Source organism: Pygocentrus nattereri, chromosome 9 (genome assembly GCF_015220715.1).
Source record: "Pygocentrus nattereri isolate fPygNat1 chromosome 9, fPygNat1.pri, whole genome shotgun sequence".
Lineage (NCBI taxonomy): Eukaryota > Metazoa > Chordata > Actinopteri > Characiformes > Serrasalmidae > Pygocentrus > Pygocentrus nattereri.
In genome coordinates this window covers 33,509,579-33,535,938 of record NC_051219.1, presented here as the reverse complement: position 1 = coordinate 33,535,938, position 26,360 = coordinate 33,509,579, and the positions used below count along the sequence as shown (strand labels likewise).

The 26,360-nt window shown below is 38.2% G+C and overlaps 1 protein-coding gene across 4 annotated transcripts in view; it reads left to right on the top strand.

The window, feature by feature from the left end:
- clstn1 (calsyntenin 1) overlaps nt 1-26,360 on the top strand; it is a 57,070-nt gene that overhangs the window by 3,991 nt on the left and 26,719 nt on the right. For all 4 annotated transcript variants that reach the window (XM_017708438.2, XM_017708430.2, XM_017708412.2 and 1 more), the window contains exon 2: nt 19,363-19,485. In XM_017708438.2, coding sequence (XP_017563927.1) covers nt 19,363-19,485 — 123 coding nt within the window. The remainder of the gene's footprint in view (nt 1-19,362; nt 19,486-26,360) is intronic.

The following is a 26,360-nucleotide window of genomic DNA, read 5'->3' as shown; positions in this document are numbered from 1 at the left end:
CATTGGCATGTATGTACATAAAGAATATCAGCTTTGGCCCACAATTCCCATATCGGTGCATCCCTAATGGTGCTATTTGGAGATGTTTTCACAATGCAGTCAGATCATTATGACTTTTGTTTTTAATGAGGATCAAGTGGAAAACATTTATCTGAAAACTATGAATACGAGTAAGAAAATTATTTAAGCCTATGCACATAAATAGAAATTGGCACTATATCTGCCTGGATTCATATTATTTAACTTATATTACCTTTATTGTATCATTTATTATTAAATACAGCAAAATTAGTAAATCAGATATTTAAGCACAGTAACCCAGCGTTGCCTAAACATTCAGCTTTTTTGAGTACACTAATATGGTCTGAGATATTGGTCAAACCCAAACATCTGTCCATTGCTAATTCCAAACTGATCATGCTAAAGATATCATAATGAACATTAAATGAACTGCTTTTTGCAATTTAGTATTACTCAAGATCTTTTCTGTGAATCATGAAGGAAGGTGGTCAGTGTTGTAGAAAAACGCCTGATGCTGCCCAGTATGAACTGAAGAATCCCTTCCTGAAAGCATTTGTTGAAGAGGTGTAGCTTTTTCTGCAGTATGGTCACTGGGAAGTGGCAGATGGTAGTTACATAGAAAGCTTTTCTGGAGCCCCCCAAATGTGCTTAACTGTATTTTCTACTAAAAGAACTAAAAGAACAAATAATGTGAAACTAGACCTTAAAATACTGTAACTGAATTAGCTTGGTTTGTCTCTCACAGTTGCTATGGGCATCTTCTTTTAGCTGCTCACGTGGCCCTTAAGCAGCACAGAACATTTCAAATTAGAGTGGATTTAGGATAAACAGCTGCTTGCTTGTAGCTCTTGCCCCCAGCCGGACACATTGCTAGTATCAGCATAGCTGCCTCAGCAGGAAAGCCTCGGTCGATGTGTCTTCACTTCCAGACAGCCTGATGGGCAAACTCAACAGGTTAGCCAGCAGGCTCGCTAGTATTTCTGATTTGGTTACCTTTAACAGCACATTTCTATTTCGGCTGCGTCAGCCGTGGTTTTAATGTAGGCTCATTAGGCCTCAACAAGCAATGCCAGGAGAATGAACCCGGCCCTGGACTGAAATAGCTAACCATCCTCACCCTCGAGGAAAATATCAGACTCATTGTTCTTCTCACCGGGCCAAGGAGAGAACATTGGCTTGTTTTCAGTTTAAGCTCTGAGAAATCAGTTTGCAGCTTTAAAGAATGGGAGCTAATTGTGGTGCCTGGGCTGACACTCATAAAACTTGGGCTTCTGGAATTCAGCTCAAATTCCTTTTCTCAGAATTATGTTTGAAGGATCATAGAAATGCTCTGTTAGGTTTAATGAATAAAGAACATTGTGTTCAAATGACTTTTGAAGTGATATATATTTATTTGCCTACTGGATCTTATACAGTTGTATGCAAAAGTTTCAGTGCCCCATGTCAACTCACATGTTTGTTTTCAAAGTGAAAAAGTACAGATCTGCTGTTTATTTGCTTAATGTAACATACTGGAAAAATAAACATAAAATGCGGCCTGGGCAAAGGTTGTGGCACAGTTTGTTTCTGTTTTATATTTTCCAGTGTGTTAAACTCAGCAAAGGATAGAAAATGTGCACTAAAATTTGCGTTCAGATGTCACATTTAATTAATTTTTTCTGTTTGTAGAGGAAATTTACTTTCACTTGGAAAATCAATTGAACATGTAATATGGCGGGTGTTCAGAGTTTTCTGTGCAACTATATCAAGAGCCTTCACTTACAGTGTTTATCAGGCTTTGTAACCTTTGGTCAGTGCTAGTTTCATTTTTTTTATCTCCTCCTACTCTTTAAATGTTTAACCTCTGAATATTGTTCCTCCATATTGCAAATGAAGTGTGTCATTTGCTTCCCGTTTTTTTTTTTTCTCAGAATTTGGTCTCTGGAACAAAGGGTTTCTTGGCCTGCAGTTCACAGCCGCATGCTGGAATGAGCACATCACAATGTGTCCACTGTTGCTGGCATATTAACTCAAGCTTTCTAAATGCATTCTGAACCAGATTGTGAATTCCACAGTTGGAGAAAGCAGTGTGGGCACCATAGCACACATCGGCGGTCTTCATTTTTCCTTAGGTTTTTTTGGGTTTTTTTTGCTGGACCTGCAGTGTGAATATATGTCCTTGAGGTAATTGACCTTAGTCAGGGTGGAGCCCAGTTCTAATTTCATTGGTCCACTGGGCACTGAATTGAGTCAGTGATCTGTCACAAATAGGTCATTCAGTGCTGAATATTAAGCCCATTTGACTCACACGGTCAACTGATGGTACAGCATATTTGATCTTTTAAAGAAAAAGATCTATATTAAAGTCAAGAATGTTGTGACTTTGCTTGTTTTACAGGTACTGTAGTTGTTTCTCTGCCCTTGTTATTCATTGCTTTGGATGTGAATAAAGTGAGGTTTCAAAGTCTTGAAGAAACTTAATTACAGGAATACCAGTTGTGAGCTATGGGGACACGTAGCTTGAATGTATATTGACTTAATTTGAATTAGGGCTGCATTATTAGGGCTGGTTGTCATTCAAGAATTTTCAGTACTATTGCTCATACTTTGATTTTAAATATTGATTCCTGAACGATTTTTTCAAATTACAACCTGAAAGTGAGTGTGGCTTAAATCAGAAATCAGAATGAGGTGTTGGAAGAGAGTATGTGTGCATGATTGCTGATGATATTAAAAAACATTTAAAAATATATATACACATGCATACGGAATGTAATTCAGACAGCCAGTCAGCAGTCAAGCTTTTGGGGCAAGCTTGATTACTGGCTCACTGATTCTAAAAAGAATAAATACATATGTGATTTAAATTTGATATCTTATGATATGGAATTTTTCTATGCCTGATAGCACTTAAGTAATTCACTTTACACCTTAGAAGTACTAAATCATGATACCCAGCCCTATGCATGATACATAGTTTGTTAATGCTGCGCAGTATAGGTCTTGGAGTCTTCTTAGGTGAAATGTGTAATTGCATGCAACGTGGAGAACACTGTATTGTTAGTTGTGCTTTAGACCCATTCCCAGAGTGGATTAATCTGATGATTGCGAGTGCATTGGAAAAAATTCAAAGAGAACTCTACAAAACGTGGTAAAGGATGTGCTTTTCAGGGATATAAGTGAATCATGTAACGTTGATTTTGCTTTTCAGACCTAAACATGCCTTGTGTGTGTGATGTTAGTATATATAGGAGGTTAATACATATGATGTAGTCTGAAAAACTCCTGTGAAATCCAACCTGATGTTTCTTTCAGTGGTGCATGCGTACCATACTTTAACCTTTTTTTTAAAACCACACTCAATAATGCTACTTCTTTAAACTTTAACAAAAAAATCTTACATAGTGCAGCTTTAATAATTTGTGTTATTACATTGGCCTTTGCAAAAATGATACCACGGAAAGCTTCAATATGCAGATAAGCCTCTAACCAGCCATGTTTATTTATGTGCTATGAGCATCCTAGGCAACTCTGTGTATCCCATATGAGTTTCTGTTGATTACGCTTTTTAGATTCACCGTCTTTTTGTTCACTGAGGGGAAATGAGGAATGCAGAGGATTCTCATCTCAATTAATTGTGAATTCTTAATCAGCTCTTTCTTGCACAGTGATGTATCCACTAAATGTCCTTTCGTATAAAATCAGTATGCTTATTAAAGCCTGTCTGACCCGTGTATGTGTCCACTCAGATGTCTCTTTGTCTGCGGTGAAATGCGGCCCTTTGCAAGTTTGTGCCAGGCTGCGTCAGAGCTGCCGACTTCATGGGAAAAGGTAACTAGAGAGGCCATTACCTGCAGGTAAAAGCTGTGTGTGCGTTTCAGCCACAGGTGGGCTGAAAGCCAGCTCTGTTGTTGTGGGGCCAGACTTCACTCTCACTGGCCCTTTGTATGGCGCTCACAGAGGCCCGGATTGAGCCCCATTCACACCCGCCCTGCCCCCACCCCCATGAAAACGACTTTGCCTTGTCGTCTGTGTTGTGATTGCTGTGGTGGACAAACAGACGTTTCCTTGAGTACATAGGGACCCCCTGCTTGGCTGGCTGTGGCCAACAGCCCCTTCACTGTGATGGGGAGATTTTTGGGCAAGGGGCACCAGATTTGCTTAGAGGGAATTAGACTTCTGAACAGTCACTGCTCTGTGTTTGTGAATCGACACCATTTCTTCATTCAGATGCAAACATTTAGGTGTGCATGTCCACTTAGACACTCGACAGTTAGAATCCTGGCTTATGTCATGTTAGCCTGTTGGTATGTTTTGTTTGCTTATCAGTGGAAATGGACTAATTAGCAATTCATTCTTCTATCTCAAAACTGCTGGGACTATTATAAAGCAAGACTTCATGTGGATCATATTAGTAATGGAGTAAACTTTTGATTGTTTTAACAATTAAATGATTACTGTAAAGAAACAAATCCAAAATGAACTTAATTAAAAAATATCACACCATGCCAAAACATAGCTAATCAACTATTCATTCAACATCCTTCCTTCTTTTAAACATTTTGAAGATTCTTTGATTGTAAAAAGATAAGAAATTCTTTAAAACATCTTCAAAACATGTAAAAACACTGTAGAAAATAATTCATGTACTATAATGGGATCACCATGGGACAGGTGATCCACTCTCTGGTTCCTCTTCATGAACGGACCAAAAACGGCCGGTCCTTTCAATGGCTGTGTCTATAAGATTCTGTGTCTTTCTGTAAGAGTGGCTAGCAGCGGAATTGAATATGCTAAGATGATTAAATTAGTAATAAACTGATCCAACGATCATTTCGACAATGAATTCAATATCTATGCATTTGTGAGATCCTCCTGGTGTGGGTTTTATCTTTATCAGTGCAGCACACAAAGCCGTTTAGAGTGCCAATGGCTCCCCTTGTGGAGAATCTTCAAACTGCTAAGCGCTGCTTTATAATAACCTTTGAATACCCTGTCTGTCCTTTAAACTCCAAAATTACTAAGGTGATTCATTGAGGGCGTGCATATTTTTTAATGGGGTATTCATGACAATGGGCTTCATTCACCAACCGTTCTGAAGAAGAAATTTCTTCTTGAAAATGACTTGCACAGTTTTTGCAAAGATTCTGAGATTCACGAGTGTTTTCTTATTTGGGATTTGTTTTTAAGTAAGAATAGAATCTACACACACTCATGAGCACAAATGTGTGAGGTTTAGAAACGTCATGAATCTGATGTTGAATTTTTCTTAGGAGCTTTCTCAGGAACAAATTTAGGAATGAAAGTATTGGTGAATGAGGCCTGTTGTTCTTAAGAAATACTGTAAAATTCAATATTTGAGGCAGCCTATTATGCAGACTTGGTGCAAAACTGAAAACATTGGCATGGAATTACAATGGAAAAGTCTATATGATAGGGCTCTAATTCAGAGTCACCATGTGTCAAACTCATCTGTTATGATATAACCTTCTGGAGCCAGTTGAAGTAGGAAGATCAGGTGGTTTTCTGTTTCTTTTTGTCTGAGAAGGTCTGTTTTATCAACTGTTGTCTGTTTCTGTGGTGAAAGCTAGTGGTATAGTGAGGTCACTCGTATTTTATGGACTTTTGAGGATGCAGCAAAAGGACAGCTGAAGGTGTGGTGTCATTGAGCTGCCCTGAGTTCTTTGTCTGCAAGTTAGCTCATTGTACTGCTGGATTAGTTTGCCCTATTGTCCTTCACTTATTCTCACGGGAAGGATTTCAAGCCAGTAAAGACGTCAAGTCATAGTAACAAATTTTAAATGAAACCTTGAATACAGGGCTTCTTTGTTAAACCCTTTTGAAGTCTAGGTACAGAGGCATCCAGGTGCAAGTACAGGTAGTTTGCCAAGTATGCCAAGGAGTAATCACCAGGGTGATTTTTTGTCCTGGAGTCGTGAATGCTTTGTGAGATCTCACAGCTCTCTTTCACTTGAGGTGTAAACGAGGAGGCGTTGATGGTGTTAATTGGCAGCGGCTGTTGTAAGTCACACTACGGGTGTGGTAATTGTCACGTCACAGGCTCTGTTCCTTACTGACCGGAAATAACCATCCTTAACAAAGCCATTTAAAGCTGGACACAGGGTTGTCGAGGTTTGAATGCTCAAGACTGAATGGAAATGTGGAGCCAATGCTCTTTGGGAAAAGTTGTCAACAACGGGTCTTCACGTGGGGATTGTGGTTAAAAATAAAGTAGAATTGGTATCTGCTGATTGGATGTTTTGTCACTTATGAGTGTTCAGCCTATGTAGACTTGGAAGTGACAAAAATGGCTGTTGACGATTCTTTGTTATTTTTAACCGCAACCCCCATGTTAATTGGTCTTCAGTACATTCAAAGAATTATCAAGTGAGATAAATTTTATCTCACTTGATAATTCTAAGTCTTTTTGTTTTGGGTGGGCAGTAACATAATGCAAACATAATGCAAAGATACTAGAAATCAGGGTCTAGGGTTTGTGATTTGTGGACAAAATTGAGGTTTGAGCTGGTTAATTCAAAAAGACAAAATATGATTTGGAATCTGTGTTTAATGGTGGATATTTGTGGATGAATTGTGAAAATGTAAGTGGTATTATGGCTAAAAAAGAACAAAAATGCCAAAAATTAATTCAAGGCTTATTGTATTTTTTTGTGGTCATGTGTGAAATGCAACTCACAGAGTGAACCTTGGCTTCAAGATGTTTTCACATTACACAGAATGTGTAACAATATTTAATTTTTTAAAAATTTGTTAAGAAATTTGATGAGTACAATATTTGGAAAAAAATACTTAAAACCTAGGAGTGCAGTGATTGTTTTTTAAAATGTATGTATTTATTTTTTATTGTGATTTATTGTCAACATTTTACTCATCGTCATCACTTTATTCAGTTAAGCTTGTCTTGTTGGCATCGTCAGTATTTTAACCCACAGTCTCCTGCAGTCTATTTTGGAAGGAACGTAAAGTTGAACAATCAACTGACCGTGTCCACAGTATGTTCAGGAAAGCATATCATGACAAATTGGTAACACGTTAATTGGACAGTCCACTTTAGATGCTTTGTAGATACATAATTTACTTTTAAATTACATTCCAGTAAATATATACTGAATTGACCATAATTTTCTATCATTTTAAACCTGGCTCTAATCCTAGCCTTAGCCTCAACCCAAAATCTCTCTCAAACCCTCACCCTGGTCCTAGCCTTAACCCTTGTCCAAATCCTGAACCCTAACCCCACCACTGTTTAGAAGCGATAGTTTCAACATATAGTTTAACAATTGAAACACCTGTAGATAATCTATCAGGAACTGTAGTGAACTTTCCAAAAAAGTGAGACCAAATTATTATTATAGTAAGTTATAGTCAAATTGAAAAAATTATCCTTGTGCTTCATCCAGGCCGACTGCACATATGAGCAGTGGTTCAGTTCTCCTTCCTTGTGACACTATGACTAATGGAATGGTTGGACCAGCCTGGCTGATCTTGTAACCTCCTGCTTCTTACTTCATCACTCAAAGTCATACATCAATGTTGCTTTCAGCCCTACTCACATTTTTGAATGATTTGAAAACTCCAGCTATCCTTTACATTGTGTTGAAACTGCATAATAAACAGACCAACAGAAATGCTGTCAAATGAAGAATCTTGTTACAACTTCCATTGTAAGAAGTTTTTTTCCCTTCTCCTGTAAAGGTGCCATTTTGGAGGTGAGATTTTTCTTCTGACAGCGACATTATGCTATAATTTAGTGCTCAAATTGAAAGGCTGTCCCCAAGTAAGTACCAGCTGCCATCAAGTTTTGATAAAGGATCATGTGAAATTGTTCTACACTTGGTTGCAGCAGTTAAGATGTCTCTTGGGTTACTGCGCCCACACCACATTAATTACGTCCGTTTCTCAGTGTGGATGACTGCAGATAGCTCTGCTTGAGCTAATTCAGCCCTAATTACAGGATAATGACTGCTTAGCAGTAAAACTGTATTATCCCCAAAATACTCATTTATTTTCCTTCCTAAATATTTTGACTTCTAACATGTGCTCAGGGTCAAATCCTACTGTTCGAAAGTTTGAAAGCAGTGCTTTCCATAATATAACACCGAGTATTTCAGATGCGTGTATGATTGTAATGTGCTAGTACTCCAGAAGTGCACAAACAGTTAATGGGAAGCTGGAATCAGTAAGAAACAGTTAGGAAACTTTTGTGTTCAAAATGGTGAACAGACCTTATATTATAAGGTTGGGGTAAAAATAATATCCAGAAAAGAACATGGCGGTCAAATATAGAGGCAGGTAAGATAGTAAACAAGTTATTGAATAAAAATATTTTATGTGAGCCTGATATTTCAAGTTCTCTCAACAGGCATTTTCTTTCTCATTAATTTAATAAGCCCACCCTGTTTCTCCACTCAGAATTAAGCTGCTTTGTTAGTGGCAGGTATTTAGTGCTTAGTCGAGTTCAGTTGACATGTTGCTATTAAAGGCATGTCTGTACACTTTGATTAGTGGCTGTGAGGTGTTTACACATCACTGGCTGTGCTTACATGCATAGATTTTTCCAAATCCGGTTGAATGCATTCCGATTACAGATTTAGACCGAGGTGTTTATATGCGCACACTATTCAACAGTTTGATGGAAAACCTTTGTTTACATGCACACTACAAGTAATCCGATGCAAAATGATGTGCATGCATGGAGAATGTTACCATGACAGCGAACATCACATGAGGTCCAGTCCAAGTGAGATGAGTTTTCAGTTGGCGCGTTTGTGTTTTTAATTGCTTTAAAATGATGTCAGACTCAGAAAAATGTACCTCATATGTACTTGAAGAAGCGAGAGGAAGACGTCGTGTTCTGAGCCACATAAGCTGGATGTCCGTCCCGCCATGTTTTAAAGATCAGAGCGTAAACTTCGTGTCCTCTGCAGACCAGTTGCTGCTCTGACATGTTGAACGTTATAAACTTTTGCCAGAGCCAGTTTATGAGTTCTCTGCTTTTGCTGTGACACAAATGCACATGGTTATTATTCTTCTATTTAGCGGATTATTTACAGGAGTACCCACCTCGTTCAGTCAAGTAGAAATTGTATTCTGAATGGCCTCAATCAAGACTAGACTATTCCGTTTGAGGTGTTTATGTGTACGTATTCTACTCCGATTGAGCTATTAGTCGGATTACTAATGGATTATTAGGTTGCATGTAAACGTGGTAACTGTAAGATTCTGGACTTAATCTTTGGGCTCTTCTCATAGCATATGTGATACACTGTTACAGTCAGTTAAAATCTTGCTAGTCCACAACCTTGTCTGTGAATGAAGCAGGAGCATCCAATTATAGGATTAGGTGTCATTGGGTTTACAAGTTGGGGAACAGGATTGCATGCCATGCATAGTGCCCTCTTCCGTGAGCTGATCCCCCGCCACCAAGAACAGCAATATGTTTGACACTGCCTACTGTAATCCTGGAATTAATGCTTCTGATAAAGGTTGTCATTACATTGCTTAAATGTAATGCAGTACATTTAAATTAACTTTTGATCAAGGGTGGGCAGTACAACAGTATTTCATGTTATTGTGATAAATTACATCACATTATGTGGCTGAGCTTTTCTGAGCATGTCGTCGATACTGTCGGTGTTTCAAGAAGACTGACCGCCTGAATGTTTAATTCCAGTGAGAGTGTAATTAGTCTTGTTAAAGGAGTTTAGTGCAGTTAACTGTGTGAATTGTTGAAAGTGATTATTGATGGTATTTTTAAACGTGCCACTACTGGGATCCTTTCACCCTACCAAGCCTCAGAAAACTGATCGTTGTAAATGAAAATGAGTACACGTCCTGTAGACTAGACAAACTTCACCTGCACCTTTTCTTTCATGATTACCGTTTATTTGCTGAACACATTGGGAAACAAGGTGGGTGTCTGGTTCCATAGACTTGTATTGAAAGTAACATGTTTTTCCTTCTTGCTGTATTTCCCAGTCCTGCTTTCGATACCTTTGATACATATGACAAAGCATTTTAGTAGGAATGTAACAATACGATGTATTATATTGTATTGCGTTATGTTGTGTTATGACTAGCATAGAATAGGATAACAAATTATTTTAGGTTAGAATATTAGATTGCACTGCTATAATTTCAACTGTAAGCCTGTAATAAATGTAATATAAAAACATTAACATAGCACATTTTACCTCTGCTTATTATTACTGTATTGAAAATCTATTCAGTCAAGACACAGGTTTATCAAATCAAATCATAAGTTTTGTGAATCGTCCATTTTTACTGCGTGACCTGTCCTTTTTTTTACTTTTTTTTACTTTTATGATTAAATATCATTAAGTAATTAAGTGATTAATCATGATGAAGTATTTGGTGAATTTATTTAATTGATCATTAATATTGTGAATATCCATATCTCTATGTCTCATTGCTTCTATTATGCAGCAGTATGTGCTGATAATACTCAGGGCAGACAGTGATGGGGCCATTCTCTGTCCACTTGCATGAGTGTGCAGCCTGGAATGCTGAGGTTAGCAGTTAGCGGTTGGCTGAAGTGCAGGCTTGTTCCGGATACCTTTACTTCCCTGTGGCAGACAGGGCTTATTTACCCCTGCTGTCGAAATAGCGCACACATACTCACTCCCCTGCCCTGGTTGCCTGTATTTGCTCCATTTCCACTGCACAGTCACACATTGCCCCAAGCCATGCATTTCTCCGTTCTGGTCTCCATCATTAGCTGCTAATTTCAGTCTGCAGACTTCCGTAAAGATTTGATAAGGAATAAGTGGAGCGATTTTGCAGAGTTAACCTGTATTAAGACAATCTGATGAAATTAAGCCCAAGTAACCATTCCCATTTATCAGAAGCAAAGCAGCCTGGCCGCGCTGTGAGATCTCGCTCAGTAGTTTTGGTAAGAAGGCTTTTTTACAGCTGTGTTATTTGAAGACGGCTCCAAGAACAATTTGATTATGTCTCATGATACATTATAGTATAGTAATATAATGCGTTGTTTTCTGTGATATTTGATGATGGAAATTAATTACTTTTTTTCGTTTTGGTACTGTGAATGTGTTTAAAGTCATGAAATTGACCTTGTTCATGTCTTTGGTCATATAAAGCATGATTTATCATATTACATTTTTAAAAACTTTTTGTTTCTTCATAATCTTTGAACCTTACATTTGATTGATTTTATATATATATATATATATACATATATACATATATATATATATATATATATATATATATATATATATGTGTGTGTGTGTGTGTATTATAATACTGTGTGTGTGTGTTAGTGTGTGTGGAGTTACGTGAGTGTTCCAGTTTGAAGTATTATATTTCAGAGAACTGTTTTATAGGTCATATAATCTGAAAGACAAATAAGTATACATTGAGAATACATTAACATTTTGTTTGGGAACATCTTGTTGCACAACATCCAGACTGACGTTGATTGTGTTACACTTCACAGTGATGTCTGCTTATGTAACACTGACCTATATTAGCATTCTATATGCTTTGGAGACCCAGTGGCCGTCAGACGCCTTTACTAGACTAATTAAAGCAAGATGGAATGTCTTCACATATCTGCAATTGTGCTTCTGAGTATGAGACCGTCGTGTGTATGAAACACTTGAATGTTTACATCTTAACGTTGGTAGATGAGAATCAGTCGGCTGCTGAGTTTTAGCTTTACTGGCTTAACAATCTCTAGACCAGCTGAGAATGTGTAAGGAGTTGTAAACAACAACAAAAACAAAAGGCTGCTTGTGAATTGTTCTTTATCTTATGTAGTAGAACACATCTGGTTCTCTGTTCTATGTTTCGTTGGTTATACAGCCTCGCTGTCTCAGATTTTATTGTTACCAGACGGTCATCATGCTTGTATTGTGGAGGGCTAGACTAATGAGCAGAGAATAATGGCACTTGTTATTTCGCTATGTCTTCTGTTGTGGTCTCTTTATCAGCCATCATTACCCTTTGGGAAGGCCTGATGAATGTGGTTTCAAATCTGTGGGCCTTATGATTATGGTCCAGCATATGATGCTGTAATATTTCGGCACATAGTGGTAGTGTGGGCAGCTGGCTGGCTGGGTGCCATACCACACTGCTGGCACAGGCTAGAACTGCAGTGCCCTCGAAAACATTGTAAACCACATCAGAGCGTTTTCATAATCTCGTTTACCAACCCGACCAGCCCTCTGTTAGCGTTTTTGTTATTTATCCACTGCTGCTCCCCAGAGCGACTTTAAGTAGCCAATTTGCTATGACCTCTGGGGCAACTTTGGGTTAGGTGCCCTGGCAAAGGTCACAACAGCAGGATGTTGATGGCTGGGACAGGACCCAAGGCCTGTTTATGGTTCATAGAACAGTTGTCCTGCCGCCAGTATTGTGCCACCACATCCGCTCCCTTAGCAACCGGGCATTAGTGCTATACTTAAGCTTAATTTGCCCTTAATGATTCTGATTTGTTTCATGGTGAAGAATAACTGTGGTTTCCAGTACTTTAGATGCCACAGAGTGTAGTGCATGCATTTTAGAGTTAGCGATGTACAATATATCAGAGCCTGATATATTGCGTGACAATAAATAGAAAAATTCAGTTATCAGCCTCCACGTCTCTGCCCTGTAAAAATTCATGTTGGGCGCTTTACTAATAGTGAGTGGTAAATGGACATTTCTGTTCTTTTCTAAGATTTTTCACAAACAGATTGCATGGAATGGACAGCATAGTAGATGATAACACAGCCTTACATGACCACGATTCTCGGACTATGCTGAAACTCCACTGTTATACCATAATGAGTCTTTGGGCAAGACGTCTAACATTAAAGATACTATTTTGTGTCATGTTTTTAAAAGAATAAATAAATTACATTCACTTAAAATGTTAGATCATTCTTAATAACACTCTGCTAAATATCTATTATATGCTGTACCAGTTATGACTAACTGTGTCCTGCCTTCAGTCAGTGATGCAGTTTCAGAGTTTAGCCTGTTATGTTTTATAATGTGAATTATAAATTATGTTAAGGGGAAACATGTATAATTAACACTAGTTAGTATTGACATCAGCCATAGCAAGGTGTCAGTTATCGTTTTTTTTTAACTGGTCCAGAAATTCCATATTAGGATGCAGCCCAAGTTGGGATTGTGAAGCAGATGCTTGGCGAAGGCTAGCACAGGCTTCCTCCCAGACCTGTGAAGTGCCAATGCATGTTTTCAAACTACCGCTTATGCAACGTCACTTCACTGGCCAGCCTAACGTTCATGGAAAGCGGCAACACCAGAGCCGTTATGTCAGCTAACAGGTCTTGGACTTTGGCATCACCAGAGATTGAATTTGCGATCTCCTGATAACACGGCAACACTTGTTCTTGTTAATATTGACCCCACCAATTGTGAATGAACACATGATTGTTTTACTCCTGTCACTTTATGTTAGGGCTGCAGCTAATGATTATTTTCATTGTCGATGAATCTGTTGATTATTTTCTTGATTAATTGATTAGTTATTTGGTCTGTAAAATGTCAGAAAATGGTGAAAAATGTCAGTCATTGTTTTCCAAAGCCCAAGATCACATCTTTTTTTTCACACCCCAAAGATATTCAGGTTGGTATCACAGAGGAGTAAAGAAGATTTAGATTTTTTAACTTAACTGTAATCGATTAATTGATTACCAAAATAGTTGCAGATTAATTTAATAGTCCACAGCTGATCGATTAATCCTTGCAGCTCTACTTTATGTTAATTAAATTAGTGGTTAATCAGACATGTTAGGCCTTGAGTTTAACTCTAACCAATGGGTGAGCTTGCTTGGCTGTATCTACCTAGATACCATGCAGGAAAAAAAGTCCTGACTGGTTAAAGTTCTTTTGGCCATTTCAAGATTTTACCCCTTTTTTCTAACTAAAACTTCAAATTAAAATAAGAATGGTAATACCTGTATTACAAATATTTTGGCTATCACTGAATTAATTAGTGATAGCCAATATTTTAAAGTTCTTCTGTTTTTAGCCCCAGTTAGCCTTTTCTCTTAAATATTGTACTTTTTCCGATTCTTGCCTTTAAACTTTTATCAAAGTATAGAAGCAATTAAAACTTGAAGGTATTCTACTATGGCCTAAAATTGATATTAGACGCATCTGACCAAACTGTTTTGGTGAAAAGTGGCATCATGTCCTAGTCTAGCCTTTGGGCATGTGATCAAACTGTGTGCCAGCTCTTAAGGTTTTACGAACCTGAGAAAGGGGATTATCTGGGTAGTCTGGTCTGACAATCTGTCCAAAGGCAGCCAGCTGCAGCACCCCTCAGGTCATGTGAGCTTCACCGTTAAGACGATTTATGAGGCAGATCACAACTGACTTACGGACAATAAAAGTACATGCCGGCTCGCTATATTGAGCATGCTGTTAGAATCACTTTTATGTGAAAGAGCGGGACGGAGGCAATCGGTCATATGTGGTCATATCTGGTACTGACATGTAACGCCTCATAAATGCACATATAAATGATTTCTTCACTGTTTATATTGTATAAAAGATGAATATATGAATATTAAAAACAATATGTAAAATCGTTGTTGCTGTAGATTTAAACTGAAATTTGTGCTACCACTGCTTGCCTCCTGTAATCAGATCTGGTGTGTTCACTGGAAAAAAAGCATCATGGCAGGCGAAAGAATCACAAATGTGCACATTATATGTAATATCTCATGAGAGGTTGTAAGTATATTATGATATTCATATCTAGGGGTGGGTGATATAGCAAAAAACACTTGAAGACAATATGTATACACTATTTATATTGGTGTATTGTTTTTTTTCTGATTCTAAGATCAAAAACTGAGTGTAATGATTTTGGTTCAACATTTTCATCCAGTTTAACAGGAATAATTTCGCTCTCTTTGTAATGAAAAATGCAGTTTGTCTTCTGTACTGACGATATCCACTATATGCTCCTAAAAGCGTATTGTGATATGATTTATGATTTAGTTATTGCCCACTCCTATTCACATTATATTTTAATTACATACACTACCATCACGTTTGAAACCAGTGTTCAATAATGTAGAACCGATTTTGTTGCAGATACATGTATGCAATGTATCTACTATGATGCTAACAATTTGTATAGGAAGCTGTAAAAATTAAGGCGTTTTCAATGATGACCAGAGCTGTAGATGATTTCATAGTAATTGAGAAAGCTGTATAAATAGGTACAGTGTATCTGTCTATGAAATATATTATTCTACCGTTACAAATACTTGTTCTGTCCAAAATACTGTCAATTGTGAATAAACCATTGTTTTTTAGGTTTTGGTGTCTAGTTAATCTACATTGTTGTTATTGAATCATGACAAGTGATTCCAAACTTCTGAAGCTTATTACATAATATTATCTATTTTTGAACATTTCTGCTTATCAGGTCAAATGATCTTACTGCACTGGCAGATCATTGTGCTTTCTTCAAAGACTGGATCAAACTAAGTGATATGCCAGCGCTTTAAGATCAGTTCACTTGATAAAATTGCTTAAAATAAGTTATATTGTCTAGAAATAGATTGTAAAAGCCTATAATGTTCCTTGAACTATCTCATGGTAAGGAAGTATTTGATAGGTTTCCTGCATTTTAGATGCTTTCATTTGCCAGGATATCATGTTTAGTGCATACAGTTTGAACAAAGAGATGATATTTATTGTATTATTATTTCTGAAAAAACATTCCCCTCATTAGTGTGACAGATAAGTGTGCAGCTCTCAGCCTGTTTGTTCAGCGTAGGTAACAGCTCAGTAATGCATGTCTAGTGCAGATATTCCTTACTGGCCGTGTCAATATACAGGCCTTATTGGTGAATGACATTTTATTTCAAACATGGAATCTTTCTCAGATCTTACCATTACTGGCAGCTGCGTTGATTCATGGAGCTGACGCACTTCTCAAACTGTCAGGTGCTAAAATGAAGCTGTATGGTGTTAAAAAGATCATCATGTTTTCTCATGCTAATGTTTCAGAGGGGAAGAAGTGTCAGAGCATTGGTGTAACGTGTTGAAAAGTAATCAGGTGACGTGATAATGGACTCTGTGCCTGTCCTGATGTGTGCAAATGAGAGTCAAAGTAAGGACTGTTGCCTGCCCAGTGCTTTTTAAACCATGTGTGCACACAGCAGTGAGTAAGGCTTGTGCCAGAGCTTGCATAGTCTAGCAGACTGCATTCATTATTCAAGTCCAAAAATCAATATTGGTCAGCAAAATCACAATTAGATATTTTCCCCAATTAGTGCGGCCCTGCTTGTGAGATATGGATAAAATGTGGGATGTTGAGGAGTGATATTGAAGGAATCAGACCTTTGCTGTGTTTGACCTGGGAATTTTGTTCTCCAGTTTGGAAAAATCAAAGCAAACAACCCCCTCTGCTAGGAATTCCTACATGGAAAGTTGAGATGGTGTTCTCATCTCTGAGTGCAGAGCATGGTGTAAAATCAACATGATTGCTCAAGCTGTCCGTAATGAAGTAATGAAGTAGCACTTCTCTGATGTTAAATGAGATTTGCTTTAGGTCAGCCAGTATTCAGGCACAGCAATTGGATAAATCTATTAGATTTATTACCGGTCATTTATAACTATAAGTCATATCTGCAATATCTTTGGTCCCCAAACCCACAAAGGCTCTCTGAATATGTTATTTTTTTTTTTTACATGTGAGTTTAATCTTATTTCAGTCAACAAAATAAGTACTAATTCATGGTCTATTTTTGCATACAAAACGTTTTTGTCTGTAGGCATGTTACCATCAGTTCTAAGAAGAGTGCCATAGATAGTCATGTCTTGTGCATGATTTTAAATGATGTTAAACCCCATTATACAAAGCACCTTTACTCCAGGGTTGAATAAACTTGTATATTGAAAAAGATCAGGGTGATGTGTGCCAAGGTAATACTGTCAAAGTGCACTTAAATTAAAGAAGTGGGTTGGAGAAAATCTATTAAACCTATTACTGTTTCTTAAAACCACTTAAAGTCTGTGTGACCTTAATAAATTAATAGATGTGGTTTTAGTGAGTTAAAAATTTTAGTGATTTTATTTTTTACGGAAATGATTGGGCAGTTTGGGTGACCATTTAGTTCTATTGTTTGTTAGTAACAATAGCTTTGCCATTTCATTTTTAAACTGAAGAATCAGTATTTGGACTCCACACATGTCTGAATTGACTACATCTGGAGTAAGTGGAAAATGTGTACATTTGATTTTTCATCAAACTATTCCTTTAAAAGCATCGTCCTGTAGGAGAACCCTTTCCTAAAGATACGTTGAAACAAAAAAACATTGCTTTGTTTCCATGGATGTATGGAGAAGCTATTAAGAATTCTCTGTAGAACTCTTGACAAATTCCTTTAATAGTGTGTGACAGGCCAGTTTCTATCCAGCCTTGCGATTCTTCAGCTCTGGCAGCGTTTCTTCTCTGATTGAGCTGTATTCAGTAAAGTGCTGGCCTGTTGTGTGGACAGCTCCCCCGGTTTCCCAGCAGCCTCCTGTTTCCTGCCGCTGTCCTGCTGTCAGTGCTGCCTGTGCACAATGAGCGCGCCACTGTGAGGGCTTTGCATTTCACTCAGGAGCTGCTGAGGCATTCACATTTGGGCGTGGACGCCCATTAGCCGTAGAAGCGAGCAGTCTGCCCTTCTCGTCCCCCTCGGCACTGTGTGTGTCCTGTTGTGCCAGCGGTTTCTGTAACCTACAGGCCTGTCTGCACAGCTCTTAGCTCCAGCAGAGCACACAACACTAATGAGCTGGCTGGAGACGTTCCATACTGTCTCTCTGCATAAGTAGAGGCATGGCTACCACTGTACCGTGGCTGTTTGGAGGGGAGACAGAAGACTGAGTAGCCATTAATTTTCATAGCTGTGGGTGTTTTCCACTTTTAAAATGGCGTTTCACTTCTGAGCAGTTGTTATTGTCACCGATATTCCTCTCAGCACAGGATAAATGGGTTCCCTAAGATTTCAGGTCATATCCTGTTCATATCTGCAGATGCTGATACACAGACATGTATAAAATGTTGAAAATGGGCTACGACCCACGAAAACGCACCTGTATTAGAATTACAGAAAAATAAACACTGCATGTAACATGAGATGAGGATATTGAATTATGATAGCATCCTAAGATATTTGGTTAAAAAAATGGATGATGTATTTATTGTACTCTAAAAAGGAGAATGTTTAGATGATCCTGGGTTACTGTCAGGGATGCAGGAAGCCAGTGTGCTGATTTGATGATGATCTGATGAAACCCCCTGATTTCAGGACTGTATGTTTCCATGCGCTGTTTAAGTTAATGCTCTGAAGCTCAAAGCAGCCTAATGTTGTTTTTAAACTTTAAAAAATTATTTAACATAGTAAAAATGTTAAATCAACCATTACATCTCCTGCCCAGTGTGAATGTGGGCGTAACATGATCGGATAACATGCCACATATCATCTAATTGGTCGCCACATTAGTTTGCACAGTTTGCATAAAGTTAGTCCAGAACCAGAGAGCAGAGAACTGATGTGCCTCAGCAGTCTGATGCATCAGTTATATGTATATATTGTCATCTCTTACCTCATTATAGTGCAGTATGACTCGTTCTATGTCATGTGTAATATACAAAATATATATATATATAATGGAATAAGGCAAATAATTTAACAGGAAATCATTGTTAATGTCACATAAATGAACATAAATTTCAGCACCCCCAACTTTAAATACTTTCCCGTGTCTCTGGTTACTGAGCTAAAAGTTTTACTGCAATTTTACTGCAATTGTAAGTGTTCAGAAATAAATATTATATTTCTCCATGTTGCTAATTCAAGCAGATCAAGTCACAGTTTCTGTGTTGACATTGTCTAATATGTGTACGAAAATGCTGGATATCTGTATCGGCCCACAATTCTCATATCAGGGCATTCCTATGTGTAACATTTATAAGTAGTGGGTTGCAAATCAAAAAAGAAGAAAACACAGACAGTGTAGTATCTTATGTTTAATAATCTCAACATTCTGCTTTTTCAAATATAATAACTGTCATTATATGTAAGTTTAAAATGTCCAACAAAATCTGTTCAATGCCAATATATTTTTAAGCAGGTATCTACCAATACCGATACGATTGTCCTCATGCATCCTTGGTGCCTTTTTGTCTGTTCCTCATGTATTTTTCAAAATAGAATATCATGAATATTGTGAAAACGGAAAATGTATTTAAGTATCACAATATAAGTTTTTAGGCTAAGTATCGCCTACCTTTAGCCTGAAAATTTAAATCTCTTACCTCTTTCTTTTTTTTGACAGTGAACAAGCACAAGCCATGGATTGAGACCACATATCACGGCATCGTAACAGAAAACGATGACAAAGTTCTCCTGGATCCTCCACTGATAGCACTGGATAAGGATGCCCCATTGCGCTATGCAGGTAAGAGAAGGCTTGTTATATTATCATCTCTGAACCTTCTACAATCTTTTATCCTTCAGCAGTGTTAACAGTGCTGTATAAATACCTAAAGGATGTAACCGTGTTGCATTTGACCACATTAGCCACCACACATGATCGGACGTATCCAAACTGAAACAAATTACATTGGCTTTTATGACCCTGAATTGTTGTGTAATAGCATAATTGAGGGAGTCCTAGTCAGTCAACCAGAAGACGTGTTCAAGGTCAAATGGTTGAGGAGATTTTATTCACTTTCACATTATTTGCATGTTATTCAAAACTTTTCGTTGACCTGACCTGACTGAGTCAACTTTTGCTTGGACAGATTTCTTTGTTTATTCAATCCAGAAATGCCTCCGTGGCAAATCTTAATCACATTTCTCCTTCTCTAATGTCATTATAAAGCCATCAGACCTGCAATTTAAAATCCTAATCAGCATTATCAGCTCTCACTGTCAGTTATTAGTTTTGCAGATGTGCTCTCTGGCTTCACCCTCACAGGTTAATGTGGTTTATTTGCCTTGGAAAATGTTCGTGTTGTAGAGGATGGGTGCTACCGGTGCTTGGACATATTTCAAAAGTGTTTATTTATTTATTTTACTTTTTTCTGTATTTTGATATTTTATGCTATTGCTGAAACCTTATTTTCTGTTCAGATTGTGTTATTGTATTGCTTTGTGGTGTCGAACAGAGGAGGATGGGCTTTTGAGTCTTTGTCTAACACACATAGCTCTAATTCATCAACTAGTATCAATATACATTTATAATCTTTATGATGCTTGTGACACTCAAATAGTTAAGGACATGTTGAAGTGTGTTTTTTTTTTTTTGTAGTGGGTGCAGGGAATATAAAATACGATAAAGTTCAGTAAATCTGTCACAGAACAGTGACTCCAGTACTTCTTTCATCTCAAGACCAGTGAAGTTTGCTTAGTTTGCCTCTTGTATATGAGCGACGCAGTGAAAGAGGACGCCCAGCGCTAGCTTTAGCTCTGGCCTCTTCTAATCACTGGGGAGATTTACTTTGGCCTCATTTCAAAGCTCTTTATGCAGTGGGTGCATTGTGAGCACTGTGCCTCCACTCGCAGCTCTAGTGCCAGGCTTCAGAGCTCTCCCAGGAAATCTTTCACATCATGGCCCGCTTTCCAGCCGTTCAGCTACTGGGGATTCATGTCCACCTGCTGACAATGTCCAGTTGCTAGAGCCTGTAATTGCTTTGACCTTAAAATAATTTGATTAAGATTTTTTAGGAAACGATGCATTACATTAAATTTCAAGCTTCACCAGAATTTGACTTGATTATTTTGCTACAGTTCAGAATTATTAATAAAAATCGTCTGTAAATTCAGTTGCCAAAGGAGGAACCAATTACATAGTAGGGTCATTTTCTCTAAACCACCTCAACATGTGCTTAAATATTTGAGTGTCATTAGCATCATGCCATTACAAATATATAATAATGATAGTAGTTGGTCAGTAGAGGTATGTTTGTTTTAGCAGAAAGGTTGTGGAGTTTGTTTTTTCTTTTTTTTCTTTTTTCTTTTTCAGTTTTAAATTAAAATTTTTTTTTTTTACCGTAATTCTTTACAATGGCCATTGTCACAAAGCAGCTTTACTGAAAAATCCAGGTCAAAGCCCTCATGAGCAAGCTAATGGCCACAGTGGCACAAAAAACTTTCTAAGAGCAAAAAGAAGAAACCCTGAGACTTAAAAGGGCAACCCATCCTCCTCTGGTCGACACCAGATAGCAAAACAATTACGAAAGAGCAATATGAGCAGAGAATAAGATTATAACAGTAGTACAAAACATCAAAATACAGAAAAGGGGGAAAAGCAGATGAAGCTAAAGGCTATGATTAAATAGTTTGTGTTTAAAAATGTCTTTTAAAAAAAAAGTGTGCTGCAGCAGCAGCATCAGGAAGGTCAGCGGCATGCAGGTGAGATTTGCACAGCATTGTATTGCAAGATGCTCCATGGTGGTCAGAATGGTCCAGAAGGCAGACAGCCTCAGACCAGAGAGGATGGGCATTCGTTCAGCTTGGCAGAGAAGCACAGACAGTTAGTTCTGTTAATACAGACTGATTACAGTCTACAGTGTTAAGAGTGAAGGAGAGACTGCGGAACATCAAGCTGTTAAAGCCTAAATAAGAGGGAGACCCAGAAGGTAACATACACATGAGGGCTCCCTGAGATGTCCGCACCCCTCTGCTCCACCGTCAGCAAACCTGAGAGAATGTGTGAGAGCAGCAGGACGACAGCACCAACGTTCTCAGTTTACCATCATGCTTTACGTTAATGAACCCAAAGATCTGCACCTTGTCTAACAGGAAAAATCTAATTACCAAAGGCTCAACTAAACAAGTAGGTTTTTAGACTGAAAGACTGAGTCCCAGACGCTGACTGAGGTTATTCCAAAGCTGCATAACTTTTGTATGAGAAAATGTTTTCTCATTACTGATATACTGTATGTATATACACTATATTGCCAAAAGTATTCAGTCACCCATCCAAATCATTGAATTCAGGTGTTCCAATTACTTCCATGGCCACAAGTGCATAAAATCAAGCACCTAGGCATGCAGCATTTGTGAAAGAATGTGTCGCTCTCAGGAGCTCAGTGAATTCCAGCGTGGTACCATGATAGGACACCACCTGTGCAACAAGTCCAGTTGTCATGAAATTTCCTTGCTACTAAATATTCCATATTTAACTGTCACTGGAAGTGGAAGCGATTGGGAATAGCAGCAACTTAGCCATGAAGTTGAAGGCCACGTAAAATGACAGAGAGGGGTCAGCAGATGCTGAGGCGCATAGTGCACAGAGGTCGCCAACTTTCTGCAGAGTTAATCGCTACAGACCTCCAAACTTCATGTGGCCTTCGGATTAGCTCAAGAACAGTGCATAGAGAGCTTTGTGGAATGGGTTTCCATGGCTGAGCAGCTGCATCCAAGCCTTACACCGCCAAGCGCAATGCAAAGCGTCGAATGCAGTGGTGTAAAGCGCTGCCACTGAACTCCTTGGCAGTGGAGAGTGTTCTCTGGAGTGACGAATCACACTTCTCCATCTGGCAATCTGATGGACAAGTCTGGGTTTGGTGGTTGCCAAGAGAATGGGACTTGTCTGACTGCATTGTGCCAAGTGTAAAGTTTGGTGGAGGGGGGATTATGGTGTGGGGTTGTTTTTCAGGAGTTGGGCTCGACCCCTTAGTTCCAGTGAAAGGAAATCTTAAAGCTTCAGCAGTCCTAGAGATTTTGGACAGTTTCATGCTCCCACCTTTGTCGGAACAGTTTGGGGACGGCCCCTTCCTGTTCCAACATGAGTGCACACCAGTGCACAAAGCAAGGTCCATAAAGACATGAATGAGCGAGTTTGGTGTAGAGGAACTTGACTGGCCTGCACAGAGTCCTGACCTCAACCCAGTAGAACACCTTTGGGATGAATTAGAGCAGAGACTGCGAGTCAGGCCTTCTCGTTCAGTATCACCGTCTGACCTCACAAATGTACTTCTGGAAGAATAGTCAAAAATTCCCATAAACACACTCCTAAACCTTGTGGAAAGCCTTCTCAGAAGAGTTGAAGGTGTTATAGCTGCAAAGGGTGGGCCAACATCTATTATACCCTATGGATTAAGAATGGGATGCTATTCGAGTTCATATGTGTGTGAAGGCAGACATGCCAATACTTTTGGAAATATTGTGTATATTGTCATGTAGTGATGAATTGGTTGTGAACACAAACAACCTGCACAGACATATGCGAACTGTTCATCTATCAATGAAATTAGAAGAGAAAAGACAAGCAAGTGAACCTGCTATTAATGAAGGTGCCAGTGTGCGTACTGCAACTGCTGCTGCTCCTACAACGTCTGAAGCATCATCCAGTACACTATTTTAGATGGGTCTTTGATTTTTGTATTTTATCCCTTATTTATATAGCACTCTGTTCCATGTTGAGTATGTAAATAAAGTCATATAAATAATAAACATTTTATATAATGTATGTTTTTACATTAGTAATTAATTTGACACATAATTTGGTAATAAATTAATTTAATCAACAAAAAATCTGAGGAGCCACTTGAGAGCCGAAACAGCCGGCTCTTTTTAGTGAGCTGAGCCAAAAGAACTGGCTCTCTAAAAAGAGCCGGAATTCCCATCACTATTGTTGTGGCACAGTAAAAAGAAAAACCCTGATGGTTTGTGATCATGAGATAAAATTGGAAAGCACTATATTTAGCAAAATATGTTTTAATAATTACCTTAATAGATGCTTTGCCAGGTTGCCAAGTTGCTAAAAACAAAATAAAGATTATTTACAGATTTATCTTAAAATTATGTTGATTGTGATAAGAATTTGCTCACTTGCTCATATTGGAATAGATTACTAAAATCAATTCAGAAGTAGTGGAATAATTCAGGTTTATCTTGAAGTACTCAAGCAGCCATCATTGTTTGTATCCAAAAAAAATTAAACCTTAAGGTTTTGTCATTGTAATTTTTCTCAGTGGGGACCTGTTATTTGTCATGCTTGTGATTGTAACACAGTAAGAAAAGTATACACGGTAAAAACTTGAATTTTTAAAAATGTTTACAAAATAGCCTGACCATTTTATATTGGCCAAAAAAACATTATTAAATATTATTGTAATACATTATAATCAGTTTAGTTGAATCTTCACTTTTCGCCCCATATTATTATGCCTTGAGTTAATTACTGTACCACATTGTGATCGAGATTGTGTTCTTTGTTTAATATGTATTGTGGTGGTAAAGACTGTAGTATTATACTATAGTGTAGTATTATAGGTAGACTAAATGGCAATCTGTTGAAATCTCCACCAGTTTAAAAGAAACAGGCTAATGCATGGCCTGTGGTAAGCCTTCCGTGGGAGTAAAGAAGCTTGGCTCTCTGACTTTACCAGCACACTCTCTCTCAGATTGTGTTAGGAGACATCACGAGGCTGTGTGGGTGACTTGTTGCCAGGCCTGGTTAGTCCAAGATTTTGTGCCGTGCTGACTAATGCAGCATGGCTGTGAGCGTGTATTCAGATGCTCACTCAGCTACTGTACTGTTTGTCCTCAGTAATACAAGCTCACTGTTCTAGTTATGCGTGACTGTCTCTCAAAACATGCAAGACCACATTAGGTGCTACTAAATCTTCAACTGAAGAAAATAGTCACCAACATTTCCTCTTTATAAAATTGTCATAATCCCTTGAAACTGATTCCAGCTCCCGAGTGGTGCGACTGCGTTGGCCTTATTATTAAACGATTGTTCAAACGAAAGTTCGATCCCCAGTAATGCCACAGCCATTTGTGGCCAGGAGTCCAAGGGACCATAACTCTGAGTCTCTCTGGGTGGGTAGGATGAGCCCTCCTCCTCTCTCATGTCACTCAATGTGATGCTGTTCAGTGTTGGTGTTTGTTAGCTGATGTAACAGAATTGGCAGTTGTAGTTCTCCTCCAAGCATGTTTAGATGTCCAGTGATATTCTGTTGGCGGCAGTTTGAAAAGATGCAGTGGTTGACTTCATGTGTCTTGGAGGAATCTTGGGCAAGCCTTTACCCTCCCAGCCTGGTAGCATTGTGTAATTGGAACAGACCTAGGTGGAATTGGCTGTGAATTAGAATCAGGCCTGTCATGATTGTGAAACTTTAGCTGATGAGTAATTGCCATATAAATACATTTTCAATTTACGTCAGCTGTGGGAAACAGTTGTGGTCAGCTGAAATTATTGAAAGTGACTAAAATATTGAGTCAAATTGGCTTTCTTAGTAGAGTCATAATAACCATAGTAGTACCCAAAATTCAAGCAGCGGGGGAAACAATTTAGGGCTCATTTGTGCTAATCCTTTTAATTACCTGTGACAGGAAAGCTAAAGAGTTTTTTAAAATCGGTAAGCAGACAAGCTGCTTGTGTGTCCTTCAAAACATCCATTTTGGCTAATAAACATAAGGTTGTACGTTGTTTTGCATGGGTGAAATTACTATAATCAATTCTAATAGTCATTTGTGTTTTAAGGATGCAAAGGGGTATACTCTGTTTCTTTATTGAAAGTCCAATGTTAGCCCAAGATTAGGCTCAGTCTTGTCATCCAGTCTTGTTTGCTAACAAGTGTTCTTTAAAGGTTATAAGAACTCGCCCTTGATGGATCACAAGCAATATTGGAAACTTGCGAAGACGTGACACCAGCACTGCTGCATATCTTACCACTGACAGCAAACTAAAATCCTCAAGTGGGTTATATGGTCTCTGCAGCATGAATCAATTACTGGAATTCGTTCATAGCAGCCCAGCTGGACATTGATCATGCGGAAATATGTCTGGCAAGTTTATATTTATCTATATTGGCCTAAATGGATTTTTTAAATTGAAAATGTAATTCCCTAATGGCATTAAATATACCAAAAATTGCATGGATCTTAAGAAGCATGACTGTACCCTTAATTGAAAGGACCACGAAACGCTAATCTTTAAGGACAGCAGACTCTCCCTCCACAAGTCGCCCCATAGATGAAAGCCAAGTAAGATGAAAGGATGAAGCCACATAATGAGGCCTGCAGTATTCCTAGTTTAAAAAAAGGAATTGTACATTTGCTGAAACCTCTGACCCAAGCTGGAAAATAATGTGGACTGGGTTAAGCTGTTTGGGTGATGATGATGATGATGATGATGATGATGATGATGATTATTATTATTATAAACAACAATGATAATACATTTTCAGTAGTGGATGTGGCTTAAACCAGTTGTGTTGGAAGCAGGTGCATATTTACTCAATGCAGCTAGTGCTGAATGATAAATTGTTTTCATATTACAATTATATTACAATTATGACTGCAAATATAATTACA